Genomic DNA, 16,660 nt, shown 5'->3' with positions numbered 1-16,660 from the left:
TTATTTACATTCACGTCCGCCAGACCCCCCCCCCAGCCCCCGCCCGCCCGCGGCACCGTTATGTACATAAGGCCAAGTGTAAATACTTGAATGCACTTAATACAGAATTAAAAAAACGGTCTTTACACAACACGGCACGGGGCCCGGGGCCGCCCGGCCCCACACGGAGACAGCACGACGCTACCGCACGCACCACGCACACCCAGCGCCCGCCCCATGGCCCCCTGCCCTGCCTCGGCCAGGGGCTCGGCCGCCGCTGCTTGTCTTTGGCTCTGGGGCACCCGGGGCCCCTGCCTGCCCCGCGGCCGGCCGCGGTTTCCCGGGAGAGGGGCTGTACAGGGGGGCGGGGGGCTGGGCCCGGCCGCGCTCAGCACTCGGCCTCAGACACGGAGAAGAGGCCGCCGTCCTGCTTGCCCACCTCGGCCACGGCGGCCGCCAGCTGCGAGAGGTTGCCGTTGGGGAAGTGCCGTGCCTCCCATAGGTTGAGGATCATGGCCGTGGGGCTGGGCTTGGAGGCGAAGAAGCCGAGATGGCTGCATGGTGGGAGGGACAGCATCAGGGGCCGGCCGCGGCCACTCCGGCGAGCAGAGCAGACGCCCCGGCCTCGTCCCCCCGCTCCCCGGCCCCAGCGCCGGCCATTACCTGTCGAGGTTGAGTTTCTGGGCCAGTGTCCGCCAGTCGGCCCCGCGGGCGCACGGCGTGTCCAGGCTGCTGATGATCTTCTGGCGGATGAGGAAGGGGATCTTGAAGGCACTGGGGCCCACCAGGGCCGGGGAGCCCACCTCGCCGTCGGGGACCAGCCAGTCGGAGAACCTCGTGTCCTACGGGAGTGCGGTGGGGATGAGCCCGGCACGGGGCCCGCTGGCCCCCGCGCCCGGGCTCACGGCCCTGCCCTCACCTTGGCGATGTTGAAGTTGATGGTGAAGCTCTGCCCGTCACCCTCCACCTGCCAGATCCAGATCTTGCAGGCCAGCTCACAGGTGCTGGGGCTGAGGCGCTCCAGGGTGAAGGTGCAGTGCAGGTAGGGCTGCAGCCCACTCCAGATGTGGTAGAAGGGGATCTCCTGCAGCGGGGACACGCACTGTCACGGCAGCAGGACCCCCACCCCACCACGGACGTGGGCTCCTGCACCAGGGAGCGGGTGCGTGGGCCCCAGAGCTGAGGGCCGGCTGGGCTCCTTACTTGGTAGCTGGCCAGGAGCTTGCTCTTCCAGAGGGAGCTGGGCATGTCATGGATGGAGAGGCGCAGGTTGTGGTAGCTGTCCTTGAAGTGCAGCACCCGGGGGGCTCCGATCAGCTGGCCACCCATCTGCTTCTCCAGCTGGATCACCTCCTGCCAGCGTGGCTGGAGTTCAGCCAGGCACCCACTGGCCTGGAGTGCGAGCCCTGCACCCACGTCTGCACCGGGAACGAGCCCCGCGGCACCCTGAGCCTGGGGTGCAAACCCTGCACCCATGTCTGCACCAGGAACGGGCCCCATGGCACCCTGAACCCGGGGTGCAAACCCAGCCCCAAGGCACCCCAGGGCCAGGGCACAAACCCTGTGCCCGTGCCTGCAGAGGGGGAGGAGGCGGCAGCCCGTGCGGCGGTACCTTGAGCACGTCCTGGGTGTCGCTGAGGCAGTACACCCGGATGTTGTACTCCAGCGAGGGGCAGGCGGCCGGCGCAAACAGGACCAGCTTGAGGCGCTTGGAGGCTGCCATGCTGAGGGACTCCCCGACCAGGGCGAAGCGCCCCAGCTGCTCCGTGAAGATGTAGCAGGCCTGTGCCTCGAGCTGGCAGTAGTACAGCTCCGAGCACGGCTCCACGCCCAGCTGCAGCACGTCCTGCGGCATGGAGCGAGAGATGCAGCCCCCGCCTGGGCCCGGGGGGCCTGGCCGGCTCCGCTCACAGCCCACAAACCCTCAGCGGGGGGGTGGCATCGCCCCAGCGAGTACCTACCTCCCACGTGCCCTCGCACGACTGCTTCTTGAGCCGAATGCTCCAGTTCTCAGCGCTGGCCTCCACGCAGTGGCCCATGGCCAGGATGGCAGGACGGGTGAGGAGGACGCCCGGGGGACCGCAGCTGACAATGGGGCTCAGCAGCGTCTGGCAGCCGGTGAGGGGTAACCTGGGGTGGCAGGGGAGGGGTGAGTGAGGCTGGCATGGCGGGGGCCCCGTTGCACGCGCTGCGCCAGCCCCGGCCGTGGCACCTACCTCACCTCCTCCTGCTTGTGCAGCGTCAGGTAGACCTCGTAGATCTTGCCTCGCGGGATGGCGTCCGGAGGGATGAGCAAGCTGATCCCTGCAGGCGCGGGCAGCAGGGTGAGGCCCACGGCGACGTGCAGCCCCATGCCCCCCTGCCTGCCCCACCATACCTGTGTTGGGGATCATGAGCCGCCCCCCCAAGAAGTTGAAGGTGCCGTAGGCCATGTTGGTGGTGCCGCGGGGCAGGGAGCGGAAGTAGCTCTGGGTGGAGAGGCGGGCCACGAAGTCCGCGCCCTCGGCTGCCGGCGAGCTGTGATGCAGCGTGTGGCGCCCGGCGCCCAGCGGGCTCAGCAGGTGCCCGTTGGGCAGCTGGAGCTTGGCGGGGCCATCCTGGCGCGGGCACAGCGAGCCTTGGTAGGTCATGGTGGTGCTGCTGAGGTCGGGCTGGATGGTGAGCAGGTTGTCTGTGGGCACAGAGTGGGCCGTGGTGCCGGAGCCCTGGGATGGGGCACCACAGCGCCAGGAGAGCCCCCCCAGCCCAGGGGCCTGTGGAGCACAGAGCCCCTACCCATGGTCAAGGATGCCCCAGGGGCATGGCCACCCCAGAGGTCCATGCGGCATGAAGCCCCCTACCTGGGCCAAGAACCCCATGGGGCACAGAGCCCCTGCTCAAGGCCATGGACCCTCTACAGCCCACCCCCAACCCACAGCCAGGAACCCTATAGGGCACAGAGCCCCTGCCCAGCGCCAGGGATCCTATGGGGCCCAGAGCCCTGACCCAGGGTCAGGCATCCCATGGGGCACAGAGCCTCTGCTCAGACCTCTATATGGCAGAGTCCCCTACCCAAGGCTGGGGACCCCATAGGCCAGAGTCCATACCCAGGGTCAATGACCCTATAGGACATGGAGTCCCTTCCCAGGGCCAGGGACCCCATGGGGCAGAGAGCCCCGACCCAGGGTCAGGCACCCTATAGGACACCAAGCCCCTACTCAGCGCCATGGACCCTACTCAGAGCCCCCTCCTCAAGGCCAGGGACCTTATAGGGCAGAGTCCGTACCCAGGAGCAGGGACCCTACGGGGTACAGAGCCCTGACCCGGGGGCAGGGATGCCCTGCCCAGGGACCCTGCGGGGCAAAGCTGGCCAGGGGCCGAGGGCCGCAGCACCCAGCCAGCACGCGGGTCGTGGTGAAGGGGTGCACCCAGGGGGCTCAGCCCACGGCGGGCACGGCCCTCGCTCACCCGCCTTGCTGGGCTTGATGCTGACGGGCTGGAAGCCGGCGGTGAGGATGGAGGAGTCAGCCACGTCGGCGTCTAGGCCCTCCTTCTTGCGGCAGTACACCAGCACCCCCACGAGCAGCAGCAGCACCAGGCACACGGCCACGGCGATCAGCCCCACGTACAGCGCCACGTCCTCGGCGCCCGAGGCGGCTGCCGGTGGCAGGGCGTGAGCGCCGCGCGCACCCTGCCACCCTTAGCGCCACCAAAACGGCCCGGCAGCCCCCCCGGCCACCCCAGCGGCACTCACTGTGGCTGCAGAGCTCGGAGGTGCAGTTGCGGGTGTCGAGCTCGGGGCCGTGGCACTCGTGGCCGCCGTTGCGCGGCGCTGGCTCTGAGCACTCGCGGCTCCGCCAGTGTGTGCACTCGGCGCTGCACACCGACCACTTGCTCCACTCTGACCAGGCCCCGTCCACTGCGGGCACAGCGGCAGTCAGTGCCCGGCCGCCCCGGCCTCCCCGGCCCCAGGGACACAACGGAAGGATCGAACACACGGAGGGAGGGCAGGAGGACGACACGGAGGGCAGGGCTGGGCAGCGGCAGGGCGCCCGGTGCTCACGCAGGACACGAGTTTGCGCGTCCTGGGTGAGCCTTGCGCTGCGCCGCCCGGTGGGTACCTGGGCAGAGGGTGGTGCAGGCGCTTTTCTGCACGTTTTGGCCCTCACAGAAAGCACCCCCGTTGAGGGGCGCAGGGTTGGTGCATGTCCGGCTCCGCTTCTGCCAGCCCCGTCCACAGCTGGTGCTGCAGGCCGACCACTGCGTCCACGTTGACCAGCCGCCATTCACTGGGTGCAAAGGGAGCTGTGAGCGCCCCGCCGTGCCGGCGCGCTGCGGGGCTGGCTGGGGCGGGGGGGACGACGGGGACAACGGGGAGGGCGACACCGGGGCTGCACAGCGGGGTGGGGAGCGCGGCGCGGGGCCTGGCGTGGCCCTACCGTAGACGGTGATGGCCGCGGAGGCACTGCGCCGGCGGGCCACGATGTTTTTGGCCACACAGGTGTAGTTGGCAGTGTCGGCCAGGCGGGCCTGGCGCACCACCAGGCTGTGCTCCGGCGTCACGTAGACGTTGGCATCCAGCGCCGGGTCCACCAGCTCCTCGTTGCGCAGCCACTCCACCTGCGGGGCACAGGGGACATCAGTGGGGGTGCCCGGGGCACCCCGTGAGGGTGCTGCCCTGGGGCGCCCCCGCAGCTCACCTCGGCAGGCGGGATGCCCTCGGGGGGCCGGCACGGCAGCACGATGCCCTGCTCGATGGAGACCTCCCTGGCCGTGGGCTCCTGCTCGAAGTTCTTGCGGAGATCTGGGGAGGCAGAGGGTGAGTGGGGCTGGCAGGGGCCTGTGCCGAGCCGCCCCCGCACCAGGCGGGGATGCTCAGCCCGCAGCACCACCAGCGTCTCCACGTAGGGACACAGGGGACAAGGCTGCTCCGTCCCTGGGGAGCACCACGAGCGCTGCGCAGCTGAGCAGGAGCCACGGCCCCCAATGCCTCCACTCCCTGGCCGGCCCGCGGCACTCACAGGCGATGCGCACGAAGGCCTTCTGGCTCTTGGTGGTGCCGGAGGAGCTCCAGGCCACGCACTGGCACCAGTACTCCTCCAGGCCAAAGATCTTCTCCACTTGCTGGCGGGAGATGTCAATGCGGACCTCCATCACGGGCAGCCCTGGAGCCGGGAAGGGGCCCATCAGCACTGGGGACCAGGAAAGGTCCCCACTGGGGACAGCTGGAGAGTGGCCAGGCGGGTGCACGGCAGGGCTGGCTCCTGCCCCAGGGACCCTGCAACGACCGTCCCCCTGCAGCCCTGGTGGCCCCGGCGCTGTGCCATCCCCTGGAAGCAGTGCGTGGCTCCGTGCCGCTCCCAGCCTCCCGGTGCAAGGCAGGCCGGGGCGAGCAAGGCAGCACCCGTCTTCCTGCGATGGCGCTCACCGGTGCTGCGGTCGGTGCTGTGCTGCGTGACATGGTCGCCCTGGTGCACCCACTCCCCGTTGCACTTGAAGTAGATCTGGGTGGCGGGGGTGGCCCGGCAGGCCAGGCTCACTGGCTTGTTCTTCACAATGTAGACGTCCTCGGGCTCCAGCAGGAAGCGGGGCAGCAGGTCCGGGGAGGCGCCGGACACGGGGTTGGCCACGGTCGCGCTCTGCTGAGCACCTGCAGGGAGGCAGGAGGCTTGGCCCCGTCCGTGCCCAGCGTCCCCCATCCCCCGCCAGCGATGCAGCAGCACCCCCGGCCCCGCTCGTCCGTCAGTGTGAGTAACGGCCTGGTGGCTGTGCCCGCTGAACCCGCACCGATCCCTCCTGTCCGTACTTAGCGCTAATGAAAAGGAAATGTAGTGTGACCAACACGGGACATCGCTCACGCTGCCGGGGGCGCAGCGCCTGCAGCCCTCCCCGGCACCCACACCATCCCTGTGCTTCGTCCCGGGTGGCAGGCGCCGGGTAGGAGGACCGGCACCCCGTGGGGACGGCGGGGTCCCGGTGCTGCCCGCGACCCCCCATCAGCCCCCAGATATGGCTGTGCCAGACGCAGAGCTGAGTGGTCTGGCGGCCGGCACCCCCGCGGGTGCCCGCTGCCGAAAGAGTTAATAAAATGGGGCCCTAAATAAGCATTTGATTAACAAACGATAAAATAGCGATTGTGTCACTGAATGAAGCTGTAATTGCTGCTGCTAATTGGCTGGTTAGGATTTAATAAGCAATTAAACGGAATGGAATGCGCAGTAATTAAGTGCCTTCATTTGGCAACCGCACCCCCCCACCCCCCTGCACCCTCCACCGGACCCCCGCGGCACCCCCTGCCCACCCAGGGCCAGAGCCCCCCCCTGCGGCCCCGGTGCCCCGGCTGCCCCTGGAGCGGGGGGCACCCAGGGGCCAGGGCCCCGCTGCCGCCCGCGGGCTGGGCGAGCCCCCGCGGGCCGGGGCGGCGGGCACCCAGTGAGCCGGCCGGCGGGCCCCTGGCGTGGTGCGGCAGCTAATTTACGCGGGGAAGATAAACGGCTGCCATAACGTGCCGGTTATTACCCCATCAGCACTTTTACAATGTCGCCAGCAATTAATTTAATTAAAACCCCTGTCCGGCATATAACAGCGGTTCATATTTCACTGATTTAACAACCCCCTCCCCGTCACGCGCAGCCTGGGGCCGGCCCTGGGGCGGCGGCGCGGCTTGGCGCTGCGGTCCCCCCGGCGCAGCGCGGGGCCCAGGCCGTGTGCCGGCTGCGGCACAGACGCCTGGCGCGGGGCTCGCCGCAGCGCCCGCCGTGCAGCGCGGTGCCACCGGTGCCGGCATGCTGCTGCCGGCAGGCTATGGACTGGCACAAACGCAATCAATCGCCCGAGACTTTATTTATTCAGTAACCGCCTTGCCTCTGCGCGGCAATAAAACACCCTCTCCCCTGCCTGGCTGGGGCTGGCACGCCAGGTTAATGGGATGGCGGTTCTCCGGAGAGCTGCCTTTTAATCACACGTGAAATGAGTACGGTGGGCTCTGAGCTGCGCATTTACCCATCACAGCTGAGCGCAGGGGCGTGGGGAAGCCCAGGGCTGGGGGAGCCAGGACCCCCGGTGGGCGCAGCCCAGCACTGAGCGCCCTGGCCACCCTGAGCCACCCACTGAAGCGCAGTGCAAATGAGGCCGGGGCTGCGTGCCCAGCGGCAAGCAGAGCGTGGGGGGCCGCCGGACGCCGGCAGAGCCCTGGGCGGGCTGCCGCGCTGCCACTCTGTGCCACATCGGGCACTGGCAGGGCTCCGCGCTGCAGCGTGGGCATGGCCAGCTCCAACGCAGGGGTGCCGAGAGGCTCCAGTGGGGCCAGAGCTGTGCTGCAAAGCAGGGGCTGGAGCTGGCCTGCAGCCCCCAGTGAGGGAGTGGTGGGGCTGTGGCATTGGTGCCCCATGCACCACGGCCACCCCATGTACAGGACACGACCCGTGCACCCCGAGCATCCCATGCACCACGAGCATCCCATGCATGGCACATGCCCCGTGCACCACGGTTGTCCCATGCACTGTGGCCACCTGATGCACTGCGTGTATCCAGGACGCTGCAGCTATGCAACACACCGTGGGTACCCCAAACGCTGCTGGCACCTCCAGGCATCTCTTGCACCCCGTGCACTGTGGCTGCCCAGCGTGCTGCGGGCACCCCACGCACCACAGGTGTGCCATGTGCTGCAGGTACCCCATGCACCCAAGCATGAGCAGGCACCCCTACGCACCGTGGGCCCCCCACACACCGTGGGCGCCCCACGCGTCGCGCTGTGCCGTGCCCACACCGTTCAGCTCGGCCTCTCTGCTCACCTGCCGCTGCGTTGCCATGGAAACAGGCGAGATGCTTATGTCACCTTGGCAAACGGAGGCGCGCAACTTCAGGGAGGAGGGGAGACGGGGCAACGGAGGGGCACTGGGTGCCGCTTGCCCCCGGACCCCCAGCACCGCGGCAGGGTGCACGGGCCCCACCAGCCGCTGTCTCAGCAGTGGAGTGGGCGATCGGCAATGCACCTCGCTATCAGCGCCAATAAATCACCGCCAGTAAACCCAGTGCATTAAACAGGGCTTTATTACCAATTATCCCCTGCCCACGTGGGCTAACAAGCATGCTGGCAGGCCTAACGAAGGGGGCAGCGTGCTGGGGGGGGCTGGCAGGAGAGCAGGGCCAGGGGCCCCCATTTGGGGTGCAGAGGGACTGGCCTGGCCCTGCTGCCCTCCCCCCCCAGGGGATGGGACACCCTGGGACAGGTGCCTGGGGGCAGCTCCCTGCGCCCCCCCAGGTGCTGCCACCCTGGGGCCTGTCTGGCCGTGCTGCCAGCATGGGACCCTCCAGTGTCAGAAACACCAGCCACACTGGTGCCACTGGGCGGGCAGGGCCATCCCCGCGGGATACCGCGCACGGCCGGTGGGGAGGGGGTATGCTGGACCCACTGCCACCCCCTGCACCAGCAAGTTGGGGGTGTCCCTCTGCCCAGCCTGGTGCCCCAGTCCCCAAGGGGCTGATCCTGCACCCTGGCCCCCACGCCAAGCCTCCTCGGCGGTGCTGAGCAGAGGCGCTGGTGCCAGCGCGGCCCCGCAGCCTCTGTGTGTGGAGACGCCGGGAAGGTCAGCGTGCTCTTGGCGAGAGGCTGCCCGCAGGCGGCTGCAGCAGCACCAGCCTGCAGCGCCGCGAGCTCGCCCTGCGCCCACCCCGCGTGCCTGCCTGCTGCTCCACGCCAGGGTCCCAGACGCCCTCGCCGGCAGCAGCCGTGCACCACCAGCTCGCTCCGTCCCTGTGCTGGCAAGGACGTGACGGGCGGCAGAAGGTCGCAGGGGAGAGTGGGGCTGCACTGGTCCCCCTCGAACGGGTGAGGGTCCTGCCAGCACCCTGCCCGCATGAGGGTGCACGAGCACGCGCAGGGCCGGCGCGGAGGCCGTGCTCTCAGCGCGCATGCAGCAGCTTGCATCCTACGGCGCACGCCCTCCTGCTACCCAGGGGCACGCTGGCACGTGCGCAGGGCATGGCCATGCCAAGGTAGTGCTGACAAGGCAGCTCCGCTCCAGCCGAGCTGGCTGCCCTGCTGGAGGCACGGCCCCCTGCACGGACCGGCATGCCAGCGCGCTCCTGCTCGGGCGCAGCTGCACCAGGTGATGGGAGCAAGCAGCTGTTTGCAGCTGGAGAGCTCTCCGACGCCTCGGAGCCGTCCTGAAAGGTGCTGCGCAGCCCACGCCGCAGCGGCTCCCGTCCCGCAGCGCCGCCTTCCCGCGATGCTGCTTGGGCTCTTCCCCGCGAGGACGCCCCGGCCGGCAGCAGGCACCTAGTGCCAGGGCACCGTGCTGCGGGCTGTGCCGCGCTCTGGGGACCTTCCCGAATCACCGCGGGCTTTTCAGGCGGCAAATTAAGTCCCCAGCTGGAGCCCCATAAATCGTGGCCTATGCCAGGCCTGGCGCTTCATTAAAATGAAAGATTTTATCGCCTTTACAAGCGCCCGGCCCGCGCCCCGGCAGCAGGTAATTAAAGCAATAATTGCTGCTGATTGGGCTGGCCTAAACGAGGGAATGGCAGGCGCCAGGGGACGGAGGACGCTGATCCCACGATGCCCAGCACCCAGGCAGAGCCTGTGGGTCCCAGCTGTGCCTGCCGGCACCGACCGTGGCATGGGCAGCGGGGCCTCGCCGCGGGGATGCAACACCGGGGCGCGGGAGCAGTGGGAGCAGCAGGCAGGCCCCAACGCCGGCACTTTGTTCTCAGCACGGAGGAGGGAACTGGCACAACTTGCTTCATCAAAAATTCTTTTGAGGCTTTGAGCACAGAGACATCCCGCTGCGAAGGCCAGCCCCGAGGAGCCGCGAGAGCCGCCGGCAGATCCCGGCTTGCTCCCCATGCTGCCCGGCCCCAGGGCCCCCTAGAGACCCCAACCCAGCCGTGAGGCTCCGCCGCCCCCACCCAGTGCCTACAGCATCGCCCTGGCGCTGCCCAGACGCACGCCCTGCTCCAAAGCTCACCCGGAGCAAGCACACCCCCTGCGTCTGCCTTGGCCACCCACTACCGCATCCGCCGGAGGCCGGACCCAGGCGTCCTGGCTCCCCGGCTCCTGCTCAGCCTGCAGGTGAGCCTGGCACCACCGCCACAGATGAATGGGGAGGCTGAGGCCGCAGGGCGGACAGCCCGGTGCGGCAGCCACGCGCGCCAGTGCCGTGGGCACGTCTCCCCCAGTGCTGCTGCCGCGGAGGCCGCCGCAGGACCGGCAAGGCCGGAGGGTGCCGTCTCCCGGCGAGCGCGTGGCAGCGTCTGGGCGCTGATTAAGCGCACGATTGTTATGAATGAATTAGGCGGGCGGGCTTGCATCGCAGCGACGCTGCCTAATTACAGATTTTAGCTGATAACGCTCTCCCCGTTACATGCAATTAGCATGTGCGAGCTCTGGCACCGCTCCCCCCGCACGCAGCACCCTCGCGCCGCCCCGGCACCAGGCTACATTTTGCCCGTACGGTTTGGGGTGCAACAGGGTGCCAGGCACCCTGCCCGGGCACCCCCCGGAGCCAGGCCTCTCTCGGCCCCATCGCAAGGCTCCCCCAGGGCAGCCTGGCCTGGGGACAGCGTGATGGGGACAGGAGCGGTCAGCGCCACAGCTGGAGCTGAGCGGATTTTGTGGCTCTCCTTTAACTGACCGCAAAGATCAAACGCTCCGACTCAGCTGTGTCCCTGCTAGGAGGAGCATCAAGGTCACCCTCAGCCCAGGGTCCCCGGGCTGGGGCGGGGAGGGGGCCAGGTGGGAGGCCAGGAAAGCCCCCCCGGTGCTGCGTACAGCCCCACTGCCTCACCCCATCCTGTTGTGGGTCTGTGCCCCATGGGAGGCACATGACTGTGACCTGCACATCCAGGAGGGGCCAGGGAACAGAGCCCCCATGCCCGGCTCCTGTGGCTGCCTGGAGGCAAGGATGAGCCATGCTCGGCCCTACCCCCCCGGGGTGCGTGCAGCAGCACCCGGCAGCGCCGAGGGTGCACCCAGGCCGGCTGGGGTGGGGAAGGGGTCTCCGCTCGCCTCATCTGGAGCCAGTCCACCCGCAGGCATGTGCGCGATGCGTGGGAGCAGATCCGGTGCTGACAGCCAGAGTGGTGCTGCCAACGGGGCACCCTTGGGTGCAGAGCAGGGGGTGCTGGAGGCCACGGGCTCTGCGGGACCGGCATCCCTCGGGCACCGGCACCAGCCCCTGGGTGGCACCGTGCCCTGCAGCCCTCCAGGTGGGAGCCGCGCTCAGCTGCGCCGGCGGGGCTGGGAAGGGGCGGCTCCGCGGGGAGGGGTGCCCGGCGCCGGGCGGCCCCGCCAGCGCCACAGTCCCCTCCTGCAAGCACCTGTCAGGCTCCGCAAGGTTTGATTTAGTGCCAGCCCCACGTGGCACCGAGCCAGAACAAACAGCCCTGGGCAGGCTGCGGCTGCCGTGCTCGCGCTGACAGCCGTCACGGCAGCTTCCCGGCCGCGTGGCGCACGCCGGCCCTGCCCGGGCACCCTGCCCTCCTGCCTGCCCTGCAGGGCTGCCGGTGCCGAGCCAGTGCAGGGTGCACCAAGTGGGGTACAGCCGCCTGGGGTCCAGGCTGCAGAGTGCCGCAGGGTGCTGCTGCCCGAGCCCAGTGCGCAGGGGTCACTGGCAGCCACGTGAGCCCGTGGCACTGAGCAGCTCAGCGTCCGACACAGCAGAGCCCACGGCCCTGAGCTGTCGCCAGGCCCTGCGGCCCCAGGGGTGCTGGCGCGATCTGCACAGGGTTTCTGCCCCAGCGCCGCCAGCATCCCACCGGGATGAGTGCCCGCTGACGGTGGGGAGATGCACGAGGGCCTGGCTGACTTGGGGGGGCTGAGATTTGGCTGCCCCAGATGCCAAGGGGAAGGGGAAGAGCCCACAGGCAGTGCTGGGCTGCAAAAGGGGCAGGGGTAGCTCCGGGTGCCCTTGCCCGCTGTGCAGTGCGGTGGCCAAGCTGGGCAGCCCCGGCACCTCCGGCTGCTCGCCTCACACCGCTGCCCATGAGCAAGCCTAGCCCACGCATCCGCTCACCCCTGAGGGCACCAAGACCCCACGAGGCAGCCGGCACCGGGGGCACTGCTCCGCCGCTGCAGGTGAGTGGCCCCTGCCCCGACACCTGGCATCCCACGTCCCCTGCCTGTGCCTCGGTTTCCCCAGGGAAGGGGTGCCCGGCGGAGCGGGGCATGAGGCTGCAGAGGCGCCCAGTGCGCAGAGGCCCAGCGCTGCCAGTCTCTGCCAAACAGCCACCACGCAGGTGGCTGGGATCAATCGCGGCACGGCTGCCGGCAAGCTGCCTGCCAAGCGAGCGGCGGGGGGTGAGTGCTCCTGTGCCGCGCTGCCCAGAGCCGGCACCGCCGGACCTGCCAGTGCGGACCTGGGGCCGAGGGTGAGTGCGAGGTGGCCTGGTGCACTCACCGCCTTGCTGCCCCCCATCTCCACTGCCCCCCATCTCTGGGTCACCACAGATGCAGCGCCGCGTGCCTGGCTGGCTATGCGGTACCTAGAGCACCCTCCCTACGGGCTCCCCAGCACCCGAGGGGGCTGCGCCTGGGGGGAAGCAGCATGCGACCCCCCCACCAGCCCTGCAGCGCCCCTCTGCAGCTGGGGCCATGCTCAGAGCAGCAGCAGGTGCCGGGCCCTGGCAGCACCTGGCCGGGCAGGGCGGCTGGGCTGGGGGGCCGGGACCCCACTGCGTGGCGCGGTGCCCGCACCCCAGGGTCCCCGGCAGAGCACGTCCGGCTCGGGCGCAGCTCCCCTCCCCCAGCGCCGTCCTTTGTCTGCAGCCGCCGCTTCCAGGCTAACGTGACACCCACCATGGGGCCGCTGGCCCCGAGCACCCGGCCGCCTGCCCCGCAGCCCCTGCAGCCCCCCAGGCAAGCAGCGGGGGGGTGGTGGGCAGGGCCCAAGGGGGGCTCACCCTGCCCGCCATCCTCTGCCTCAGGGCTGCGTGTGCAGGCAGCAGCTGGCCTCCGGACCTCCGCGTCTCTGGCAGCCCCGATGCAGCCCCATGTGTCCCCCACGCCAGCTGCCCGGGGACACCCCACTGGGGTGCTGGGAGCCCACCAGGCTGTGCCCCGTGATGGGTGCCCCAGGTCCTGCCAGGTGCACGGGGAGTCAGGGACGCCGTGCATGGGGCAGGGACCCCCACGGGCACCCATGCCAGGGCTGGCAGGGGCCCAGGCACCCGGGGGCACGGTGCCATGCTGGCGGGGCGGCGAGCGCCCGGCCCGGCAGGCAGCGTCTGGGCAGCGTGGGGGAGCACCAGGCGGGCACACGTGTGCAGCACTGCGTGGGCACAGGGAGGGGGCGGTGGCAGTGCCAGTTTTGGCACAGGGTGCACACCCCCTGCCTGGCAGTGCACCCCAGGGACCCTGCCTGGGAGCACACCCAGCACACCATGCTCCGGGCAGCACTCAGCACCCTGCGCTGGGGAAGGCACCCAGCATCTCTGCCGGGAGGGGACCCAGCACCATGTGCTGCAAAAGGCACCCAGCACCCATACCCAGGAGGGCACCCAGCAGCCCTGCCCAGGTGGACATCCAATACCCCATAGCCAGGAGGGCACCCTGTTCCCAGGAGGGCACTCAGCACCCTGCAGCTGGGAGAGCGCTCAGCACTGCTGCTCGAGAAGGACCCAGCACCCTATTCCCAGGAGGACGCTCAGCACCTCTGTGGCCCAGAGGACACCCCTGCCGGGGAGGGCACCCAGCACCCTCTCCCTAGGAGGGCACCCAGCACCTCTGCAGCCCGGCAGGCAACCAGCATCCTCTCCCTAGGAGGACACCCAGCACCTCTGCGGCCCGGCGGCACCCTGCCCGGGAGGTGCCCGAAGCCCGGCCCGGCCCGGCGGGGCGCCCAGCGCGGGACGCTCTCCGGTGACCTTGCCCGGCGCCCGCCTGCGCCGCCGGGGAACCGCCGCCCGCCGCCCCCCGCGGGGCACCGCCGCCCCCCCGCGCGGAGCCCGCTGCCCGCGGCGCGGTGACTCACCGGCGGCGGCGAGGAGGGCAGCGGCGAACAGGGCGCCGAGGGGCCCCGGCGCGGCGGCGGCGGCGGGGGCCCGGCGGCGGCGCGGCCGCGCACCCATGGCGCGCCCCGCGGAGCGCTGCGCGGCGCGGCGCGGCGCGAGGGAGCGGAGCAGGGCGGGCCGCGCTCCGCGGCGCCCTCAGCGGGCCATGGCGCCCCGGCCCGGCCCTGCCCCGCCGCTGCCTGCCGCCCGCGCCGCGCCGCTCCGCGCCGCGCCGCTCCGCTCGGGCGCCGCCAATGCGGGGCGGCCGGGCTCGCTGGGTCCGCCCGCCGAAGGGACGGCGCAACAGCTGGGCGCGCCCCCGCCGCCGCCGCGCGGGCACGGCGCGCCCCCGCCCCCGGCGCGGCCCCCCGGCGCGGCGCGGCGCGGCGCGGCGCGGCGCGCCCCCCGCCGGGGCACCCCACGGCATGGCACCCCCGCTCCGCACGGCACCCGCTCCAGCACGGCACCGCGAGCACGCTTCCCCTCCAGCATGGCCCCCCCCGGCACAGCAACCCCCCGGCACGGCTCTGGGGCACGGCACCGCCCCCGCCCCCGGCATGGCAGCGGGGCACGGCACCCATCCTGGCATAGCAAGCCCTCCCCCCCGGCATGGTGCTGCCCCAGCGTGGCCTCCCAGCACAGTTATCCCCCAGCATAGCCCCCAGCATGGCCACCCCGCAACACAGCACCCCCACCCAATGTGGCACCCCGGCAGCAGCCCCCCCCCCAGCATGGCAACACTTGCCATACAATGTCCCTTTGGCAACCCCCCCCCCAGCACAGCCCCCCTCAGCCCCCCCCAGTGCAGCACCCCCAGGCACAGCACCCCTGCACTGAGCCTGGCACCTCCCAGTCTGCAAGCTGCAGGCACGGCATCCCCCACTCTGCACCCCCTAGGTGCCCCCGGGCCTTGCACCCTACCCCCAGCCAGCACCCAGGTGCTTTGCACCCCCCCCGGGCACAGCACCCCCGGCTGGCCCTGGCGCACTGCACTCCCCAGGCCCCCGCTGGGGTGCTCTGCCCCAGCCCTGCTTGTGGGGGGCAGCAGGAATCAGGGCCCCCCTGCACCCTGCTGTCCTCCCTCCCCGAGCCCCGTGGGTGCCCCCCTCCCCTTGCCAGGGGACGCCCAGGGGGTGCCCCCCACCCGCCCGGCCCTGCGTGTGCGGGAGGGGTGTCTCCAGGCGAGGGGGTCCCAGCCCTGCACCCACTGGCCACGGACAGCCCGAGCTGTGCCCGCACGCTGGGGGCGACGGCAGCACGCTGGCCCCGGTGCCGCCGAGGCGCGGTGCCCCGCACGCAGCACTCCTCACCCGTGCTGGGGGTGGGGGGCACCGCCAGCACCGCGCCGAGCTAATTTCATTAGCAGCTCTCCATGAACAATTAACGAGATGCTCTGATGCCTTCGAGAGCTTAAGTGGGTGCGAAGCCCGCGCAGCCAGCGCAGCTCTCCCGTGGGGCTGTGGCGCTGCAGGCACTGCTGGCCCCCCGCCGCCCCTGCGCACGGGGATCCTGTCGGTGATGGCGGGAGCAGGCCCTCGCCACGCGTCCGGGCAGCGGAAGGCGAAGATCTAATCAAAGTCTCCCCAAATCGGCACTCTTGTTGCCACAGTCTTCCTGTGCCCGCAGGGTTGTGCACTAGCTATGCATGCCGTGGTGCAGAGCGGGTGAGGCAGCACCCGTGAGTCCCTGCTGCCCATCCCAGCTCGCCACACTGCGCCAGAGCACAGCCCGGCCTGTGCCACGCGGGCCGGCAGCTCCTGCACGGGGCCCGGCAGGGGGAAAGGCCGGTGGGTCTGGCGGCACGACCCCCTCCCGGGCCCTCGGTGCTGGCAGGAGCCCTGCAGCCGAGGTAAACACCCTCCTTCGGGTTTGCTCATTATTACTAATGGCATTTGCATGGAAACAGGATGTTTTTACTCCTCTCGGCTCCATCTGCTCCTGCTGAAGTCACTGCCGCCGCCGCACGTGAGCTTGCTGGGGCTGCCATGGGAACGATGGCGGTGCGCCGGGCAGGGCAGGCTCGCCCCGCCGGAGCAACCAGCGCCTGCCCGCCTGCCGCCCGGCTTCCCCCACTCCCCTGGCTTCCCGCGCCAGCTCTGGGTGCAGCACGTCCTCTGGCGCCCTGGCACAGCTGCTGGGCAGTGCCACCCCATCTGGCCCCACTTCGCCCAGCTGTCATGACACGTGTTGCTGTCGTGGCCTGTCGTGACATGCTGCTGCCATGCCACGACGGGGCCCAGCGTGTCGCGGCTCTGCCGTGGCGTCCCCCCGGCCATCCCTCCTTCCCCACGGCCTGGCGCTGGCAGGGCCGTCAGCGGGAAGCGGCTGAGCGCCCTGATGAGTTAATAGACTCTAATTAATACAGATTGGGGAGATCACTTCCAATTCCGCTCGCTCTCCCTCTTGCAGAGCAGGAGCCGAGGGGGCGGAAGAGCCAGCGCCGGCTCTGTGACCATGCGGGTGCCTGTGCCTGAGGTGGCGTGCGGGGTGCTGCCTGCTCCCGGCCATGGCGACACTGGAGCCGCCCTGTGCCACGCTGCGGGCGAGGAGGGCATGGGCGCCGTGCCCACACTGCCGGCCCCAGGGGCTGGCCCGGCCGGGCTGCCAGCAGGGGCACCGGTCCCGCGACTGCGGCTCAGCCCCTGGGGAACCGCCCAGTGCACTGGCCCCACCGGGCGCTGTAAATGGATTATTACTCGGAGTAATTAAGATG

The 16,660-nt window shown here is 70.4% G+C and overlaps 1 protein-coding gene across 5 annotated transcripts; it reads right to left on the bottom strand.

Annotated features, from left to right (window-relative positions):
- Positions 1 to 100: 100 nt before the first annotated feature.
- On the bottom strand, positions 101 to 14,265 carry UNC5A (unc-5 netrin receptor A). 5 transcript variants are annotated; one of them, XM_064520961.1, is made up of 16 exons: positions 13,929 to 14,265; positions 5,387 to 5,608; positions 4,980 to 5,123; positions 4,659 to 4,762; positions 4,398 to 4,578; positions 4,080 to 4,247; positions 3,713 to 3,877; positions 3,427 to 3,615; positions 2,357 to 2,650; positions 2,196 to 2,283; positions 1,941 to 2,109; positions 1,592 to 1,825; positions 1,183 to 1,371; positions 899 to 1,063; positions 643 to 821; positions 101 to 533 (listed from the first exon to the last, which is right to left on the bottom strand). In XM_064520961.1, exons 1-16 carry the CDS (start codon positions 14,023 to 14,025, stop codon positions 368 to 370), a joined length of 2,754 nt encoding a protein of 917 aa, XP_064377031.1. In that variant the 5' UTR covers positions 14,026 to 14,265; the 3' UTR covers positions 101 to 367. The 5 variants fall into 5 exon arrangements, with proteins under 5 accessions (XP_064377031.1, XP_064377032.1, XP_064377034.1 ...); XM_064520962.1 differs by having other exon boundaries at positions 1,183 to 1,332; XM_064520964.1 differs by lacking the exon at positions 3,427 to 3,615.
- Between the last annotated feature and the right edge of the window lie 2,395 nt (positions 14,266 to 16,660).

The sequence above is a fragment of the Dromaius novaehollandiae genome, chromosome 15 (genome assembly GCF_036370855.1).
Source record: "Dromaius novaehollandiae isolate bDroNov1 chromosome 15, bDroNov1.hap1, whole genome shotgun sequence".
NCBI lineage: Eukaryota > Metazoa > Chordata > Aves > Casuariiformes > Dromaiidae > Dromaius > Dromaius novaehollandiae.
This window is presented reverse-complemented; position numbering and strand designations above follow the sequence as displayed.